Genomic DNA, 16736 nt, shown 5'->3' on the forward strand with positions numbered 1-16736 from the left:
CGCAGTGTTTTAGTTTGCATCTCTAGCTTGCTAATCCTGCTCACTATTTATTTTGTTTAAAACACACATGGGGTTCCGTGGCTGCCCTGCTTGCGCCACAGACTGAGCTCTTTTCACTCAGCCGCCCTCGCCAGGAAGTCCACCCCCACCTTCCTCCTCATCCTTCTCCAGCTGCTCGGCCTCCCAGCACCCGGCTCCCCGGGGGGCGTGAGGGGCGGCTGTGCCTCCGGGATCTCCTGCTATTCACCCCTTCCTCCGCCCTGCGCTCCCGGCCCGGGGCCGGCGCTCCAGCTCCTGCGAGGATGTTACTGGATTTTAAATGCCTAGTACCTGCTCCGAAGTAGCCCCCGGGTCTGGGATCTAGAGTTGCCAGGACCACCGCGTAGGAAGCAGAGACCCACGCAGCCCACGTGGTTGGGGGAATGAATTCGGTGACCACAGGCAGCCGCACGCGCGCACACTGGGGCCGCGGGCGGAGATGGGCGGGGGGCGTGCCAGGGCCCCGCGGAGGGGGAAGCTGCCCAGCCTCCCGCCGCCCGGAAATCCCCCCTGCGCTTGGCCGGCCGAGCGTCCTGGGGTCTCCGGGAAGGGCGGCTGAGGGAAGGGGAGGACCCCGAGCCGCCCCTCCCCCGGGCCCGGCTTCGCGGATCTGAGAAAGCAGAAGCGAGCCGCGCTCCGGGGAGTCCCACCGGAGCCGGGATCTGGGAAGAGAAACTTGCGGCCGGGGCTGGGGCCGCGCCCCGCGCTCTCTGAAGCGCTCGGAGGAGAGGTCCTGGGTCCGGGAGGGGTCCTGCGTCACCACCAGGCCCGCCTCGTCTCGCTGGAAGACCGAAGGTCCGGCCCTTTCCCCTGCTGCGCCGTCTTCGCCTAGTGGGGTGCGCCTGACCCGCCCCTCCCCGACCGGCCCGCCGCTCCAGTCCGGAGGAGGGGCCGTCGGCGCGGACAGGACCAGCCCGCATCCCCGAGAGGCGGCCGTCGCGGACCCGGAGCCCGAGCTTCCGCCCCCTTCCCGCACCCTCTCAACTCTGCCGGCCCTCCGCTGGACGCCCCTGTGCCCCCCGCATCGTGCCTCCCAGGGTCCCGGATCCCCGCGCGGCCCCCCCATCCCCTCGCCCACTCCTCGCATCCCGCGCCGGGTCCCCTGAGCCTCTCTGGGCCCCTCATCTCCTCCCCCGGATCCCCAGGGCGGCGCGGGTCAGGGCCCCTCGAGCTCCGCCGGCCTCCAGGGCAGGACCGCGCCATGCTCCGGCTCCTGGCGCTCTTGCTCCCGTTGCTGCCGCCGCTCGCGCGCGCCCGGGAGCCCTCCGCGCAGGACGTGAGCCTGGGCGTGGTGAGTGCCAGGGCTCGCGGGCTCCTGGACCTGCAGGGGGGCTGGGAGAGGGAAGCCGGGGCCTGGACTCCCGGGTTCAGAGGAAGCTGGGGGCGGATTCAAATGTCCAAAGAGTGACCGGGGATGGAGACAGGGGACCCGAATTATTGGATCCGTCAGGAGGTTCGGGGCCCGAATTTGGAAATCTGGAAAGGGGCTAGGGTGGGGAGGTGGGGACTCTTGGGAACAGATGAACAAGGGCAAACCCAGGGCTGGAGGGCCTGTACCTTGAGATAGGGAGCAGGCCAGTACCCGGGGCTGAGGACTCTGGATTATCCATGTCTGGTGAGAGGTGGGGCTTCCAGGATGGTGGTGGGAAGGGAAAATCCCATCTCTTCGACCTTTCCTGCTTCCCCCGTTCCCTCCTCTGGTCTAGGACTGGCTGACCCGCTATGGCTACCTGCCGCCACCTCACCCTGCCCAGGCCCAGCTGCAGAGCCCTGCAAAGCTTCGGGATGCGATCAAAGTCATGCAGAGGTTTGCGGGTCTGCCGGAGACAGGCGTCCTGGGTATGTGGCTCCCACCCCCTCCCCCAGCCCAGCCTCCGCACCCAGCCTGACCATTGTTGCCTACCCGACCAACCGCAGTTTCTAAACCTCCCGTGTATCTGAATCACGGGCGCTATGAAATGCTGACCTCAGGTCCCAACTCGGAGGTTCTAAGATATTCCTCTTTCAGTAAATATTTATCAGGAATCTCTTCTTGATAAATGACATGTGAGGTCATTTCAGGCTCTGCTGGTATAGTGGTGAACAAGGTAGATGAGGTCCCTGCTTTCACGGAGCTAACATTCTAGAGGGAGACACACACAGATCAAGAACAGAAATATGCAAACTAATTTCAGATAGTGTGAGCATTCTGATGAAAATAAAATGCTAATGGTATTCAGGGAGCTGGTCTGGGAAGGGCAGGCCCCTCTGAAAGATGTCATATGAGTTGGGAGGAGCTCATATGACTTGAAGAATTCGTAGGACACTAAGGAGGAAACAGCCATGGGAAGATGTGGGAAAAGATTGTCCCAGGCAAGTGCAAAGGCCCTGTGGCAGACACTGGCTTGCATGCCTGTAATGAAAGGAGGACTGATGAGCTAAACAAGAGCCTGATCAGGGGCCGTGAAAGGTGTTTCGGTTTGATTTCAAGTGTGATAAGAAACCCTGAGCGGGTTTGAGGGAGAGAGGCAACTTGATGTGATTTGCAATTTTAAGCTTCCTCTGCTTACTGCTGGAGAATGGAGGGTGGGGAGCACTCAGACCAGGAAGGAGGCACGTAGTGTTCAGGCAACGATGTGATGAGACGCAGCTGAATCCAGGGTGTATATTTTGGAGGTAGAGCTGAGAGCCTCGTCTGTTGGGTTAAATGAAAGGAAGAGAGAGGTGGAGGGGTCCTGTCCAGCTGCGAGGGGAGGTAGGACCCTTTTGGCAACAGGATGTGCTCAACTGCTCTTTTTCACCTCAACCTTCACTTGGAGTGAGGGGACGGCTGGGGATGGAGCCAAGCTGGTAAAGGGGATTCCAGGAGATCTGACCTAGGAGGGGCTTGCGCAGGAGACCAGAGACCCAGTTGGCCTGGGGACTTTCAACTTTATCTGGATGTGATGGGGACTTGGGAGCTAGCGTGTGAGGTATGGGCAACCTCCCAGGGGGTTCCAGCCTCCAAGAGAGGAGTTCTCACTGCACCCCCAGGGTTCCTTTCTCTAGAGGCCAGCGGCCAGGGCTCAGGGAAGCAGGATGCCCAGATCCTGGCCTGAGACTCTGAGTCCATGCAGGGCCATGCAGAGGGTGATACTACCCAGAAGGGCAGTGTCATAGTCTGGTATGAGCTGGCTTCCAGAATTAGATGGCCTGGGTTCCAATCGAAGATGTGGGGCCTTCTTGGGCAAGTGTTTGAAGCGCTATGAGACTCAGTTTTCCCATGGAGAAAGTGAGCTGGTGCCTACTGGTGACCCCCCTCTGCCACAACCTCTCCCCCAGACCCTGTGACAGTGGCCACCATGCATAAGCCCCGCTGCTCCCTGCCTGATGTGCTGGGGGCGGCGGGGCTGGTCAGGCGGCGCCGCCGGTATGCTCTGAGTGGCAGCGTGTGGAAGAAGCGAACCCTGACGTGGAGGTAGGTCCTGGCGCCCTCTCCCACCCTGGGCCTGCCTGACCCAGCTTCGAGTGAGTGGCTGCCTTCTCTCTCCTCGGCCCCCCTCACTCGCCCCTCCTCTTTCCAGGGTAAACTCCTTCCCCCAGGGCTCAGTGCTGAGCCAGGAGACAGTGCGGACCCTCATGCACCATGCCTTGACCACCTGGGGTGTTGAGTCAGGCCTCGAATTCCAGGAAGTGGGTTCTCAGGGCCCGATGGAGCCTGACATCCTCATCGACTTTGCGCAGGCCTATCACCAGGACAGTTACCCCTTCGACGGGCAGGGGGGCACCCTCGCCCATGCCTTCTTCCCTGGGGAGCACTCCATCTCTGGGGACACTCACTTCGATGATGAGGAGACCTGGACTTTTGGGTCAAAAGGTACAATCTCCCCTCTTCTGAGAGATCCTCTCCCCACATCTGTCTGTCCTTAAGAATTAAGTTTAAATTACCTTTATTTATGGAGGCTGTATCAGTTGGGTTTCTCCAGAGAAATAGAACCAGTCGGATGTGTGTGTGTGTGTGTGTGTGTGTGTGTGTATGTAGAAAGTGATTTATTTTAAGGAATTGGCTCATAGGATTGCAGACGCTGGTAAGCCCAAAATCTGTAGGGCAGGCCTGCAAGCTGGAAATTCAGGTGACTTGATGGTGCACTTTTGGGTCCCGTATTTGCAGAACAAGCCAGTTGGAAACCCAGGCGGGATTTCTATGTTGCAGTCTTTGAGGCAGAATTCCTTCTTCTCCAGGAAACCTCAGTTTTCGGTCTTAATGCCTTCAACTGATTAGACGAGGCCCACCCACGCTATGGAGGGTGATCTGCTGTTATTGTCAATTGAATATAGACGTTATCCATGTCTATAAAATTACCTCCACAACAATATCTAGACTGGTGTTTGATCAAGCATCGGGGCACCATGGTCTGGCCAAGTTAACACAGAAAATTGCCCATCACAGAGTCCTGTTAGATGCTCAGCTCCAAGGTGGGGCTGAGGACTTAAAGGGGCAAAAACACAGCTCTGCCAGCAGCTGAGTCAGAAGAGTAACTGGCAATTGCTACACATGGTGACCCAACCACGGGGAATCACAACAGAGGAAGTCCTCAAGCCTGGGGGTGCTCAAAGGAAGGCTGATCCAAAGCTCTTGAGTGCCGGGGACTTCCTGGAAGTGGTGACTTTGTTTGTTCCAAACAAAGTGCTGAGTGCCAACTGGTGCCCGAGGTCCCACTCTCCCGACGTATGCAGGGCGGGGGGATGGGGGTGGGGGAGAGGGGACACATAAGAAAGCACAAGCCAGTGAGCTCTCCGAGGCCAGGGGAGTCAGGGGTGGGAGCACTGGGGGGAGAAACAGCCTGGGACATTTGGGGCTGGAAGGCAAAAATATGGTGTTGGGAGGGGACTGCAGAGGCTGGAGGGCAGGTCTCACACCATGAGGGGTCTTGGACAGCACATGGCGGGGTCTGGATGATAGGATTCTGAAGGCAGTGGGAGCTGTGGAAGGTTTTGCATTCTAGAAATACCACTGGCTGCCATGGGGGGCAAGATAGGGACAGGGAGGCAAGAAGCTATCTTGGGGTCCAGGTGAGAGATGATGGGGGGGATGGGAGTGGGGGCAGAGGGCAGTGGGCAGCTCTGAGGGGAGTCTAGTCAGGATGGGCAAAGATTGGGATCTGACTGGGTTCTGGGGGCAAAGGGGGTGAGGATAGTTGGGTACCAGCCAGGTTTCTGGCTCAAGGCCCCTGGAGGATGGTGTCCTGTTAATGCAGGTGGGAAGTGGGGGAGGAGGAGGAGCAGACTCGGGAAGGCAGGGGTGAGTTGAGGTTGGGATGTGTGCCTGCAGTGCTGGCTGGCTGGTCAGTGCAGGTGGTGCGTTAGTGGTCGGGTATCTTGCACTAGAATTTGGATTCCTCCAACTTAGGTCAGGTTCCCCAGAACTGGAGCTTGAGAGGAAAATTCTTGTGCAAGCAGTTTTAGGGGGCATGTTCTCAGGGGAAAGGGAAGCAGGAGAGGACTGGGGAAAGAAGCTAAGCAAGGATGTGGTCTCAGCTGGACAGGAGCCTGACCCCGCAGGGAACACTGGAGCATAAATAATGCCACAGTGTTGGTCCTGCCTGGAGGAAGGGGGCCCAGCTCGTCCAGCCCCCGCCCCCCCCCGCCCCCACATCCATCAGCCACTGGCTGCAGACTGCTCTGGGAAGGGGAGGCTGGGCCAGGAGGGAGATCCATTTCCTGGGGAAGGGGGCGGCGGAGGATGGGCACACAGGCTCTGTAGAGGATTTGGGTGAGGTGCAGATCACATAGATAGACAAATCCACCATAGGGAGGCTGTGTAATGCAGCATTTAAGATCTCCGGGTTGAAGTGGAACTCGAGCCAGGGTTCCTCTGCCTGCTGCGTGTATCAGTTACTTGACCTCAATGTGCTCAGTTTCCTCATCTGAGAAATGGGGATAATAGTAGTATGTGCTGGTCCCATGGGCTTGCAGATTAGACGAATAATTCACCTACAGCTCTCAGCACAGGGCAGTCTGTTCACTGCCAGCTGCTATGAGCTGGGTCTGGTGGCAGATTTGAGAGTTGGCAGTACTTGGGGGTAAGGTTCCAGGAGAATGTAGAATGTGAAGATCAAGTTCAGAGCTGTGTGGCGTCCCACAATTAAGAGGAGGGTGGCAGGGAAGGAGGAATGAAAGGAAATGGAGAAAAACCAGGCTGAAAGGTGACCAAGAACAAAAGCAAAGGAGGAAGTGGACAGGAGTGAGCAGGGCAGCAAATCATCCAGTAAGTTACTTACGCCTGGATCTGGCCCTCTGGGGACAAAGTGACCTTAGTGCCCACAGGCTTGGTGGGTGCCAGGAGAATCTAGACCACAGAGGCATGAGAGGAGCTGAGGAACTGAAGGCTGAGTTCAGACCACTGACCAAAGAACTTGTTGCGGAGGGAGAAGGGATATGGATGGGGGGCAGACAGGTCCAGGGGGTGTCTTAGGCTGAGGGAGTCTTGAGCACTCAGGGACAGTGGATGAGCCAATAGAAAGAAAGGGGTGGGGCATGGGTGCATGGATCATGGATTAATGGATGGATAAATGGATGGATGAACGGGACACGGATGGATGGATGGACAGCTGGATGCATGCATGCATGAATGCAGTGATGAACGGATGGGTGGGGCATTGTCCTTGTCCTGGAGGAGGTGAGCGAAGCAAGGACCTCCGCCCAGGGCACGGCAAGAGGCAGGAGGTGAGCTGGGGGAGATGAAGCTCTGTGCCCGATGCACAGGAAGTTACAGATTACATCAGCGGCCTGTCTTGATGAAATAGGAAATGCATTTGTCAGCATTTGTCATCTAAGAGTTGGGAGCTGGGGCTGGGGCTGGGGCTGGGTAGCGGCTGAAGGGGCTATGAGTCTGGAATTGAAGCTGAGTGGAGAGAGCAAAGGAGCTGCCTGCTGAGGCTGTGGGCAAGGATGAGAGGAGGTGCCGAGGACCCCCAGAGATGGGCACCAGAAGTCTCATGTGGCTGGATCTGCATGGTTGTGTAATTTCCCCAGCTGAATAGCGTGAGAAGGGTGCAAGAAAGGGGTACGGCCAAAGGAGAGGCAAGGCGGGGTGGGGGGGAGTGGTGAGATATGAAAAGGATCTACCTAATTAAGACGCCAAACGTCCTCCAATTTCTTAGAAAAAGCACTCAGTGCAATGAGAAAATCCACAGTCAACATGGGAATTCATCAGTACTTATGAGTTTGACCAAGACATCTGAAATCACTGCTGAGCTAGCTGCAGAACAGCACAGCCAGGGTACCAGCTCTGTCATTTAACTTGACCTCTCTGTGCCTCAGTTTCCTCACTTGTAAAATGGGGATAGGAGGTAGAGGTTTGTGAAAAGTAAATGCGGACAAGTGTTTGCTACTCTGCTTATGACTCACTCATTTCATCCTTAGATTCTCGCCTAGTGGCCTTGAGGGGTGGAGAGAAATTTGCTTTTCAGTTCACCAGGTTGCTTCCAATAAACCCACATGCAACACTGCTCACTCTAGTTAGAAATTTCCATGAAGTAGATCAACATCTGGGGAAATCCGTACCTCCAGGCGGGGCTGCTTGCCTCTCTTGCTGTCTCTGTCCCTCCTTGGCCTCTCACTGGCTCAGGAATCGATGAGGCGCTGGGGTTTGGCCAGCAGCTGGGAGTGTGGATAGGCTCGGTCCTGGTGCCTGGGCTGTGTCCCCAAGGAAGAGGCTTCTGTGGTCAGAGAGGCTGGGCGCCAGGGCTAGCAGGCTGTGGTTGGAGAGTGCCTGCTGGAGCCTCGTGTTCTGAGAGGGATGAAGTCTGCAGTGGTGGGGAGGGAAGGCGAGGACCCCAGGGAGGTGGGGGTCGGGGTGGAGGCTGTGGGAGAGGGAGATGGGGGAGGGGAAATAGAGGACTGAGGGGTTGTGGGCACTGGGGGGGGGGGGGAATGGACCCGGGGCGGCGGACCATGGGGCGGGAGTGGGGCCATGGAGTCTGACCAACATTCCCCGTGGGTGGGAGTGGGAAGGGTGAGGAGGGGTGGGGGGCCTCTGCCAACAGACTGGAGCTGTAAGAAGGGTACTCCAAGGGCTGGGGCTCCCTTAAGAGAACTGCACACACCCTGAGGCTCCTGATTCCCCCAGAATGTTTCTGTATGTTGCCTTCTTGGGGGAAGGGGCTTCATCAGTGTAAAGCTGCTCCTTCCTCTATCCACACTGTTTCCTCCTGCTCTTCCCCCATCCTGCTCTGTGGGTCTTTTCAGACCGGCACCCCAGTATCTAGCACTGCCAAACAAGGCTACTCAAGAACATTTACCAAATAAGTGAACGCAGAGAGGAAGGATAAAATGGCTGGGGGGGGGGCGGGTGTCTGGGTAGAGGAGGCCATGGTCACCTCTGAGGGTCTCCTGGCTGTTTCTGCCCAGCAGAAGGCCCCATTCCCCGGGGCCTGGGAGTGCTAGGGGTCGGGGTGGGGCACAGCTCCAGCCCATTCTCCCTCCCTCCCCAGATGGCGAGGGGACGGACCTGTTTGCTGTGGCTGTTCATGAGTTTGGCCACGCCTTGGGCCTGGGCCACTCCTCAGCGCCCGACTCCATCATGAGGCCCTTTTACCAGGGCCCGGTGGGCAACCCCACCGAGTACCGCCTGTCCCAGGACGACCTCGAAGGCCTGCAACAGCTCTACGGTACAAGGAGCGATGGGGCGCTCGCCGGGTAGCCTCTGCAGCAGGGTCAGGGGACTCACCGCTCTCTAACGGTTTATCCACAGGGAAAGCACCCCAAACCCCACTTGACAAGCCCACAAGGAAACCCCTGGCTCCTCCTCCCCCGCCCCCTGCCCTGCCCCCGGACAGGTGAGTATCCCTCCTGCTGTGAGGCCTTGGGTGAGCTCCCTAACCTCAGGGTCCTTCTCCACGAGATGGGCAGGTAAGAGTCCCTGCCTTGTAGGATGCCGTCCAGGTTAAGTAAAGGGAGAGGGGCCCCCCAACCCTCTCTGTTCACCTCTCTTTTCCTTCCCAGCCCCTCCCAACCCGTTCCTGATCGATGTGGTGGCCATTTTGACGCCATCGCCAACATCCGAGGCGAAACTTTCTTCTTCAAAGGTAAGTGACTTCGGACCTCTCCGACCCCATATAGTTGGCTTCCTACCCACTTAGAGTGACCCGCCGGGGCTGTGAGGTTCGCGGGGATGCGGGACTTTCAGTGCTGAAAAGGGGAAAGCCCTGGACCAGCCGGTCACCCTAGAGCCACTGCAGCCTTGATTTTCAGATGGACCTGCCCACCCTGCGGTGGGAGGGGAAACCTAGCGCTGTGTTCGAGCCACACACTGAGGGGGGTGGGGAGGAGACCTCCTGCCGTCTCATCTCACGCCCACATGCCCACCCCTTCTTCCCCCGTAGGCCCGTGGTTCTGGCGCCTCCAGCCCTCGGGACAGCTGGTGTCCCCCCGGCCCGCCCGGCTCCACCGCTTCTGGGAGGGGCTGCCGGCCCAGGTGAAGGTCATCCAGGCCGCTTACGCCCGGCATCCAGACGGCCGGATCCTTCTCTTCAGCGGTGAGTGAGGCTCGAGGCGTGGCTGGCTCCGGGCATGCGCAGCGCCGCTCACCTGCCCCTCCCTCCCACCCACTCAGGTCCGCAGTTCTGGGTGTTCCAGGACCGGCAGCTGGAGGGCGCCGCGCGGCCGCTCACGGAGCTGGGGCTGCCCCCGGGGGAGGAGGTGGACGCCGTGTTTTCTTGGCCGCTGAACGGGAAGACCTACCTGATCCGGGGCAGGCGGTACTGGCGGTACGACGAGGCGGCAGCGCGCCCGGACCCCGGCTACCCGCGCGACCTGAGCCTCTGGGAGGGGGCACCGCACGCCCCCGACGACGTCACCGTCAGCAACACAGGTGGGAGAGAGCGCCCGCGGGGAGAGGCCGAGGGATGGGGAGCTAGAGGACGTCCCGGGGGTTTGGAGAGCCCTGGGGAGAGAAGCCGCACGGGGGGAGGGGGGAGGGGCAGGCCTGGACCAGCCCCTGAAGCAGCTGCTCCCTCCCCGCAGGTGACACCTACTTCTTCAAGGGCGCCCACTACTGGCGCTTCCGCAAGGGCAGCGTCAAAGCCGAGCAGGACTCCCCCCAACCAATGGGCCCTAAGTTTCTGGACTGCCCCGCCCCCAGACCCCCCAAAGCGACCCTTAAGCCAGGAGCCTGCGACTGTCAGTGCGAGATCAGTCAGGCGGCAGGGCGGCCGTCCGTGCCCCCCCTGCTGCCCCTGCTGCCCCTGCTGGTGGGGGGCTTCGCCTCCCGCTGAGGGGTGACCGCCCACCACACGGAAGGGACCGGATCTCCCACCGCGGGCCCTCTGTCCCCGGGGGCGGAGCTCAGCGAGGATGCTGCTGGGCGGATGCGGGTGGAGTTAAGCCCAGGGAAGGCCAAGGGGTGGTGACAGGACTAGCCCTGGCACTGAATGCCCCACGTGTTTGGCCTCCTAGTTCTCTCCTCCCCCTCCCCTGGCAACCCGGACTCCGGCCTGGCTTCGACCCCGCAGGACTCTTCTTTTCCCGGAATACCTAGCCTTTCCCGGAGCTCAGCCGGCTGACTCCCTGCAGCCCTGGACCCGCCTGGCAACAGCAGCTGTCCCAAGCTGTTCGGGTCTTTACAGGACAGGTCTGCCCGGGACGCTGAACCCCAGGCCGGCTCTCCACCCGCTGCTCTGACGTTTCTCACCCTGTCCTGCTTCCATGAAGTCCCAGTCAAGCCATATTGGTAGGGACCCCAAACCCAGCCCTGAGACCACCCCTGAGCACCAGTGTCCCAAGTTCTGGGTGACGTCAGTGGCAACATGGATGATACTCCAGAATCCCGCCCCAGTGGACTTCTTTCTGGTCACCACGCTGGTACTAGAAATGCCTACGTTCAATAGGACACTATCCTGTCCCTAAAACACCTCTCCCCACCTCCACACCTGAGCCTCTGCCACCTCCTTCTGAACTGCTTGGCTCCATCAGCTCAATGCTGGTGGAAAGACAGTGGACTGGTCCCCTCTCAGTCCAGGGTCACTGGCTCCTCAGCTTTCCTGGGTGATGAGTGGGTGGAACCTGGGCCACCTCATTGACCACCCTGCAACCTCCCCCCCGCCCACTCTCCACAGAATTCAGGATCTAAATCAGTGCCTCTGCAACTATGCTTTTGGAATATTCCACAACAGAATGACTCACTAAACTTAAAAATGCAGATTCCATGCCCTCGCTCTGAATGCTCACTCTAGGGCTGGGGCCATGAATCTGCATTTGAACAAGCTGGGGTGGGGGTGGCCCTGCTGGGCAAGGGAGCTGGGCCAGCGGCTGTCATCTCTGTGTCTCTGCCTTGTGGCTTTTCTGTGTTTCTGCCATGTTTTCTCTCCCAGGGGCCAACCCCTTCCTGTTGTCTACAAAGCCCAGCTGATGGCCTTGGTTGAGAGAGGTCCACCCCCCATGTGTGGAGTCACTTAGCGGCCACTTCTTTGGTTGGTACCCAGCTTCAGCGGCCCCACAGTGCTGCCCAGAGCTGAGGCCAGTGGGGATGTTGCCCACCTTGGTCACGAGCAGCAGACCAGTAGGAGGACGACAGCCAGGTGTCTTCAACCAGCCTGGGACCTGAGAATTCAAGGTGACCAGAAAGCCATCTGGGCCTCTGTTAGGATCCTCGTGAAGTATGAGGAGGAGGAAACTTGTATTTGAAGAGCTTGTCAGCCCCACCAGGAGGACAATAAAAATGACGGGAGAGAAAGCCCTTCGTTTCTTCCGAGCACTGATGGAGCTGGGGTGAAGTTCGGTGGCAGGAACCTGACAGACCCAAATCACTCTGATTTGCAGAAGAGGTTGGAATCCAGCGTTGATGGGAGACAGGGTGGATGAGAATGAATGGGAGGAGGAACCCAAAAAGTTGGTTGAAGGGAGCCCAGAGGAGGGATGTCCCATGTGAAATTTGAGGCTGCTTTCACTGCTACGATGGAAACTTCTTCTCCAGCCTTTAAGACTTCATTAAGTCTGCTACACAAAAATGCCACATTAAATTGAATTATATTATTTAAAGAACAGTACAGTCCCATAATAAAAATGTAAAACTTCTGTGTTTCAAAGGAGACCATCAGAAAAGTGAAAAGTCACCCCAGACACCCTTGTCCCTTGTACACCCCCTTCTTCATACACTTTCTCCCTAAATGCAGATTCTTTAGGTGCAAACAGGCAGAGCTTCAGACTGCAAGTCAGCTCTTCCAAAATGACCCTGCAGCAAACACTGCAGGATTCCACCCAATGGGGGCTCTGGAGTCAACAACTCAGACCGAAGTGGATGTTGGTGCCAGGGGCAGTGGGAGGGGATGGGGAGTGAGAATTTCATGGTTGTGGAATTTTGGGTTTACAAGATGAAAAGTTCTAGGGATGGTGGTGATGGCTCCACGAGAAGGTGAATATATCTGATGCCTCAGAAACGTGAACTTAAAATGGTGATGAAGTTAAAGGGTATGTGACATGTGTTTTATTTCACGTACAATAAATTCTTAAAATAAAAAAAAAAAAAGTGAAAAGAATGGGGAAAATTTTTTTGCAAATGATATATCTGATAAGGGACTTTTATCTCATATGTATATACTACCCTGACAACTTAACAATAAAAAGACAAATAACTCAATTTAAAAATGGGCAAAGGGACTTCCCTGGTGGTCCAGTGGCTAAGACTCCACGCTCCCAATGCAAGGGGCCCAGGTTCAATCCCTAGTCAGGGAACTAGATCCCACAAGCATGCCTCAACTAGAGATTCCGCATGCTGCAACAAAGATCCCTCATGCCGCAAGACCCAGAGCAGCCAAATAAATAAATAAATATTTAATTAAAAAAATAAAACCTACTATTTAAAAAATCATTAAATAAAATAAAAAATAAAAATGGGCAAAGGATCAGTGTATACATTTCTCCAAGGAAGACGTACAAGTGGCCCATAAGCACATGAAAAGATGCTCAACATCCTTAATCATCAGGGAAATGAAAATAAAAATCAGAGATACCACTTCACACCCACTAGGATGCCTAGAATCAAAAAGACATAATAGTAAGTGTTGATAAGGATGTGTGGAATTTTGATACATTACTGCTGGGAATATTGAATGATTTGTCATTTTGGAATGTAGTCTGGTGGTACCTCAAAAAGTTAAAAACATAGTTACTGTACGACCCAGCCATTCTACTCCTAGGTGGAATTCATGAGAAAAAGCATGTCCACACAGAAACTTGTACATGAATGTTCATTGCAACATTATTCATAATAGCCAGAAGGTGGAAACAACCCAAAAGTCCATCAGTGGATGAATGGAGAAACAAAATGTGGTCCATCCTTACTGTGGGATGTTGTGCAGCCATAAAAAGGAATGAAGTCCTGGTACATGCTGCCACATGGAGGAACTGAAAACACTATACCAAGTGAAAGAAGCCAGACACAAATGGTCACATACTGTATGAGTCCGTTTATATGAAATGTCGAGAATAGGCAAATCTATAGAGACAAAGTAGATTAGTGGTTGCCTGGTAGTGGGCACTGGAGGATGATGGCTTAGGGGTGTAGAATGGCTTTTTTTTTTTTTCCTGGCTGAGCAGCGTGGCATGAGGGGATCCGACCAGGGATGGAACCCATGCCCCTGCAGTGGAAGCATGGAGTCCTAACCACTGGACCGCCAGGATAGACCCCCAGAATGGCTTTTTGAGGTGATGAAAATGCTCTGAAATTGATTGTGGTGGTGACGGTTGAACAGTTGTGTGCATTGAATTGGGCACTTTCCTGGGTGAATTGTATGGTATGTGAATTATATCTCACTAAAGCTCTAAAGAAAATGGCTCAGTCCATGATGAAACACAAAATGCCTTCAGATGGTGGCCTTCACGAGACAGACATGGAGGGGCCGAGTGTCACGTCTCAGGGAGCCAGGTTTCCAGAGATGAAACCAGAAATACGACTTGCAGCTGAAGCGGGAACTGCTCCCTTCTCTCCCTCCCGCCCTGGAATTCAAAGATGGCTCAGGGAAGATCTGGACTTCCTGGGTGGGGAAAGGGGTTTTCAGACAATTGAATGGGCTCCTAAGGGGCAGGGGATGTTAGCTGGGGTCCAGTGAACCCAAGTGAGGCTTTCACCAAGGAGTGGGACTTGTAGGTCTGTCCCTCTTGGGCTCACACGAGTGGCCCCTAAGGAACCCTGTTCTTCTTCAAGGATATTACAGGTTGAAGTGTGTTTCCCCGAATTCATATGGTGAAGTTCTAACCGCCACTACCTCAGAATGCAACTTTATCTGGAGATGGGTCATTACAGAGGGAATCAAGTTAAAATGAGGTCCTTAGTGTATGCCCTAATCCGGTATGACTGGTGACCTTATAAAAATGGGGACTTAGGAGACAGATACATGTCTAGGGAGGATGCCATGTAAACATGGAGATGGCCGTCTACACGCCTAGGAGAGAAGTCTGGAACACATCCTTCCCTCAGGGCTCTCAGAGGAGCCAAGCCTGCAGACACCTTGATTTCAACTTCTAGGCTCCACCGAGAGAGAATAAATTTGTGCTGTTTAGACACTGGTCTGTGGCAGTTTGTTATGGCAGCTCTGGGTCACTAATACAGTCAGCAAGGCCATGGCCGTGCTGGGCTGTGAGGGGCTGTGGTTGCAGCTGGAAGGCAGGCCAGGCTGTGAGAGATAGGGCCAGGGAGAGCCCTGCCGTGGTGGCTCTGGATTGGGGGGCTCCCAGAGGGCTCAGGGGCATCCCCCATATCTTAACCCGCAGCTGGGTGACGTCCTTCTCCAGAGCTCCAGAAGATTCCTCAGGCTGCTGTCTCAAGTCTGGACTTTCCCTCTGCCCCTCCCCTCTCTTGAGCTGATGGGTCAGGGGTCAGGCCCGTGCTGGGCTCAGAGATTCCCATCCCAGCTCAGGGTGGAGGGGCGAGAGCCAGGGACCCTGAGTGTAAGGGACATGCCCTCCTCAATCCACACCCCTCAGACCTCTGTCGCTTTGTCTTTCTTTCCTTCTATCTCTTCCCCTCTCTGTCTCTGTTTCTGTCACACACACGCAAACACACACAGCTGACCCTGCATCCTGCCCCAGGGTGGCTTCACCCTCCCCCGCCCCTCTCTCTTATGCTCTTAAATCAGTGGATCTCAGGGGGCAGCAGACAGCTCAGCTGGGGCTCTCGCTGGAGGAGCTCAAGGTCACTGGCTCAGGGGAAGCAAAAGTTGGGGGAGGGGGCTGATCTGCAGCCAGAGGACTTTCCAGGGTGGTGGGACAGGCTGCTTCTCTGGAACCCTTTTCCTCACACCTGTTCCTCCCACCAGGTCACAGCAGCAGAACCCGGAGCCACCATGTGCTTCTCCAAAGTGAGTGAGAGGGAGTGATGGGGGGGAGATTGGGCCCTGGAGTCTCATTTCCCCCATGTCCCCCACCCCCACCAGCCCAGCCCCCACCCCTGCTGAATGGTCCACATGCACCTGCCTCTGTCCCACCCTCCCTGGGCCCTGGGGGAGCCACTGGGGAAGCAGAGGGTCAAAGGCATGTGACCTGTGCCATCAACAGGGCCCAGTCTCACAATGACCCTGTTCGAATGCTCTGCTGTCACCGTCTTGAAATCCTGCATAATTGTGGACAAAGGACCCTACAGTTTTCTTTTGCTCTGAGCCCTTTCCTTTATGGAGCAGGTCCTGTTGTGGGCCAGTATTCCTGTCTGGGAGGTCAGTTATGGGGGGCAGCTCTGTGTGTGTGTCTGTGTGTGCAGGAGCACCAAGGAGTTATGGGGCAAGGGTGTCACTTTAGGAATTAGACTGGACATGCTCGTGGGGGAGCTGGAAATGGAGGGTCTGCAGTGTAAGAGGAATCAGCCATCCCCTTGGACCCTGTCTACACCCTGGAAACCCGAGGGTAGAGGCTGGGCAGTGCTTTCTGAGAAACTTAAAAATATTCTTCTCAGGTGCCTGGATTAGCAGCTGAAGCCTGCACTGGCCTCACTGTCTATTCTTTCCCTTTGGGGTGCCTTCCCCCCTCCCCCCACCACACCACTCCCCCCACCTCAATTCTGAGGGTGACCAGATGCTCCAGGGAGCTCTGAGCCACGCAACACGGGGATCGGGGAGAGTCTCTGCGGGATGACCCAGGGCTGAGTGGTCAGGCTCAGTTAGAGGGTCAGGAGATTGTTCCCACTGGCCCCCAAGGTGTTCTTTTGCCCCGTTGTGTGTAACACTGGGCTGACAGGGTGGTGCCCCTGGTGACACAAAGTGTGCAGACAGGTGCCTTGCACACGCTGTGAATGGCACTGACCACCCAGGGGCCGGAAGGCAGTGTGGACAGCGCCAGATTGGGACCATAATGTGGAGTCTTGTGAGGGGTCTGTGGGGCGCCTCCCACCTCCATGGTGGAGCCAAGTGTCTGGCGGGGAGGGGCTGGGGCCCGGGGGCCTGCAGGGTCAGCGGTCAGGTAGAGCCTCAGACAGGAGAGGACAGTGCCAATTCCTCCCCGTTCAGCTCTCACCGGGACCACGGAGGGCTAGGGATCTGGGAACCAGGTTGACCCTTCACACTCAGCGGCAATGGTCCTACTTGTATGTGTGTGTGTGTGTGTGTGTGTGTGTGTGTGTGTAACAGGTCTGGGGGAGTTGTCAAGGTCACATAAGCCTGAGTGTCACTGTTACCTCCACAGGGAGTCCCAGATAACATTGCTGTTCTGAGGGCCAAAATGGTAAGAACTTCTTCCGCATGTGTGGTTGGGGG

The 16736-nt window shown here is 56.5% G+C and overlaps 1 protein-coding gene across 1 annotated transcript; it reads left to right on the forward strand.

Moving 5' to 3' along the window:
- Nucleotides 1–1240: 1240 nt before the first annotated feature.
- Nucleotides 1241–10274, forward strand: MMP25 (matrix metallopeptidase 25). Its single transcript, XM_068524672.1, has 10 exons — nucleotides 1241–1330; nucleotides 1746–1878; nucleotides 3340–3475; nucleotides 3582–3874; nucleotides 8493–8669; nucleotides 8753–8837; nucleotides 9004–9086; nucleotides 9384–9536; nucleotides 9614–9871; nucleotides 10024–10274. Exons 1-10 carry the CDS (start codon nucleotides 1241–1243, stop codon nucleotides 10272–10274), a joined length of 1659 nt encoding a protein of 552 aa, XP_068380773.1.
- The last annotated feature ends 6462 nt before the right edge of the window (nucleotides 10275–16736 follow it).

Source organism: Eschrichtius robustus, chromosome 16, assembly GCF_028021215.1.
Source record: "Eschrichtius robustus isolate mEscRob2 chromosome 16, mEscRob2.pri, whole genome shotgun sequence".
In the NCBI taxonomy this organism is placed as follows: domain Eukaryota; kingdom Metazoa; phylum Chordata; class Mammalia; order Artiodactyla; family Eschrichtiidae; genus Eschrichtius; species Eschrichtius robustus.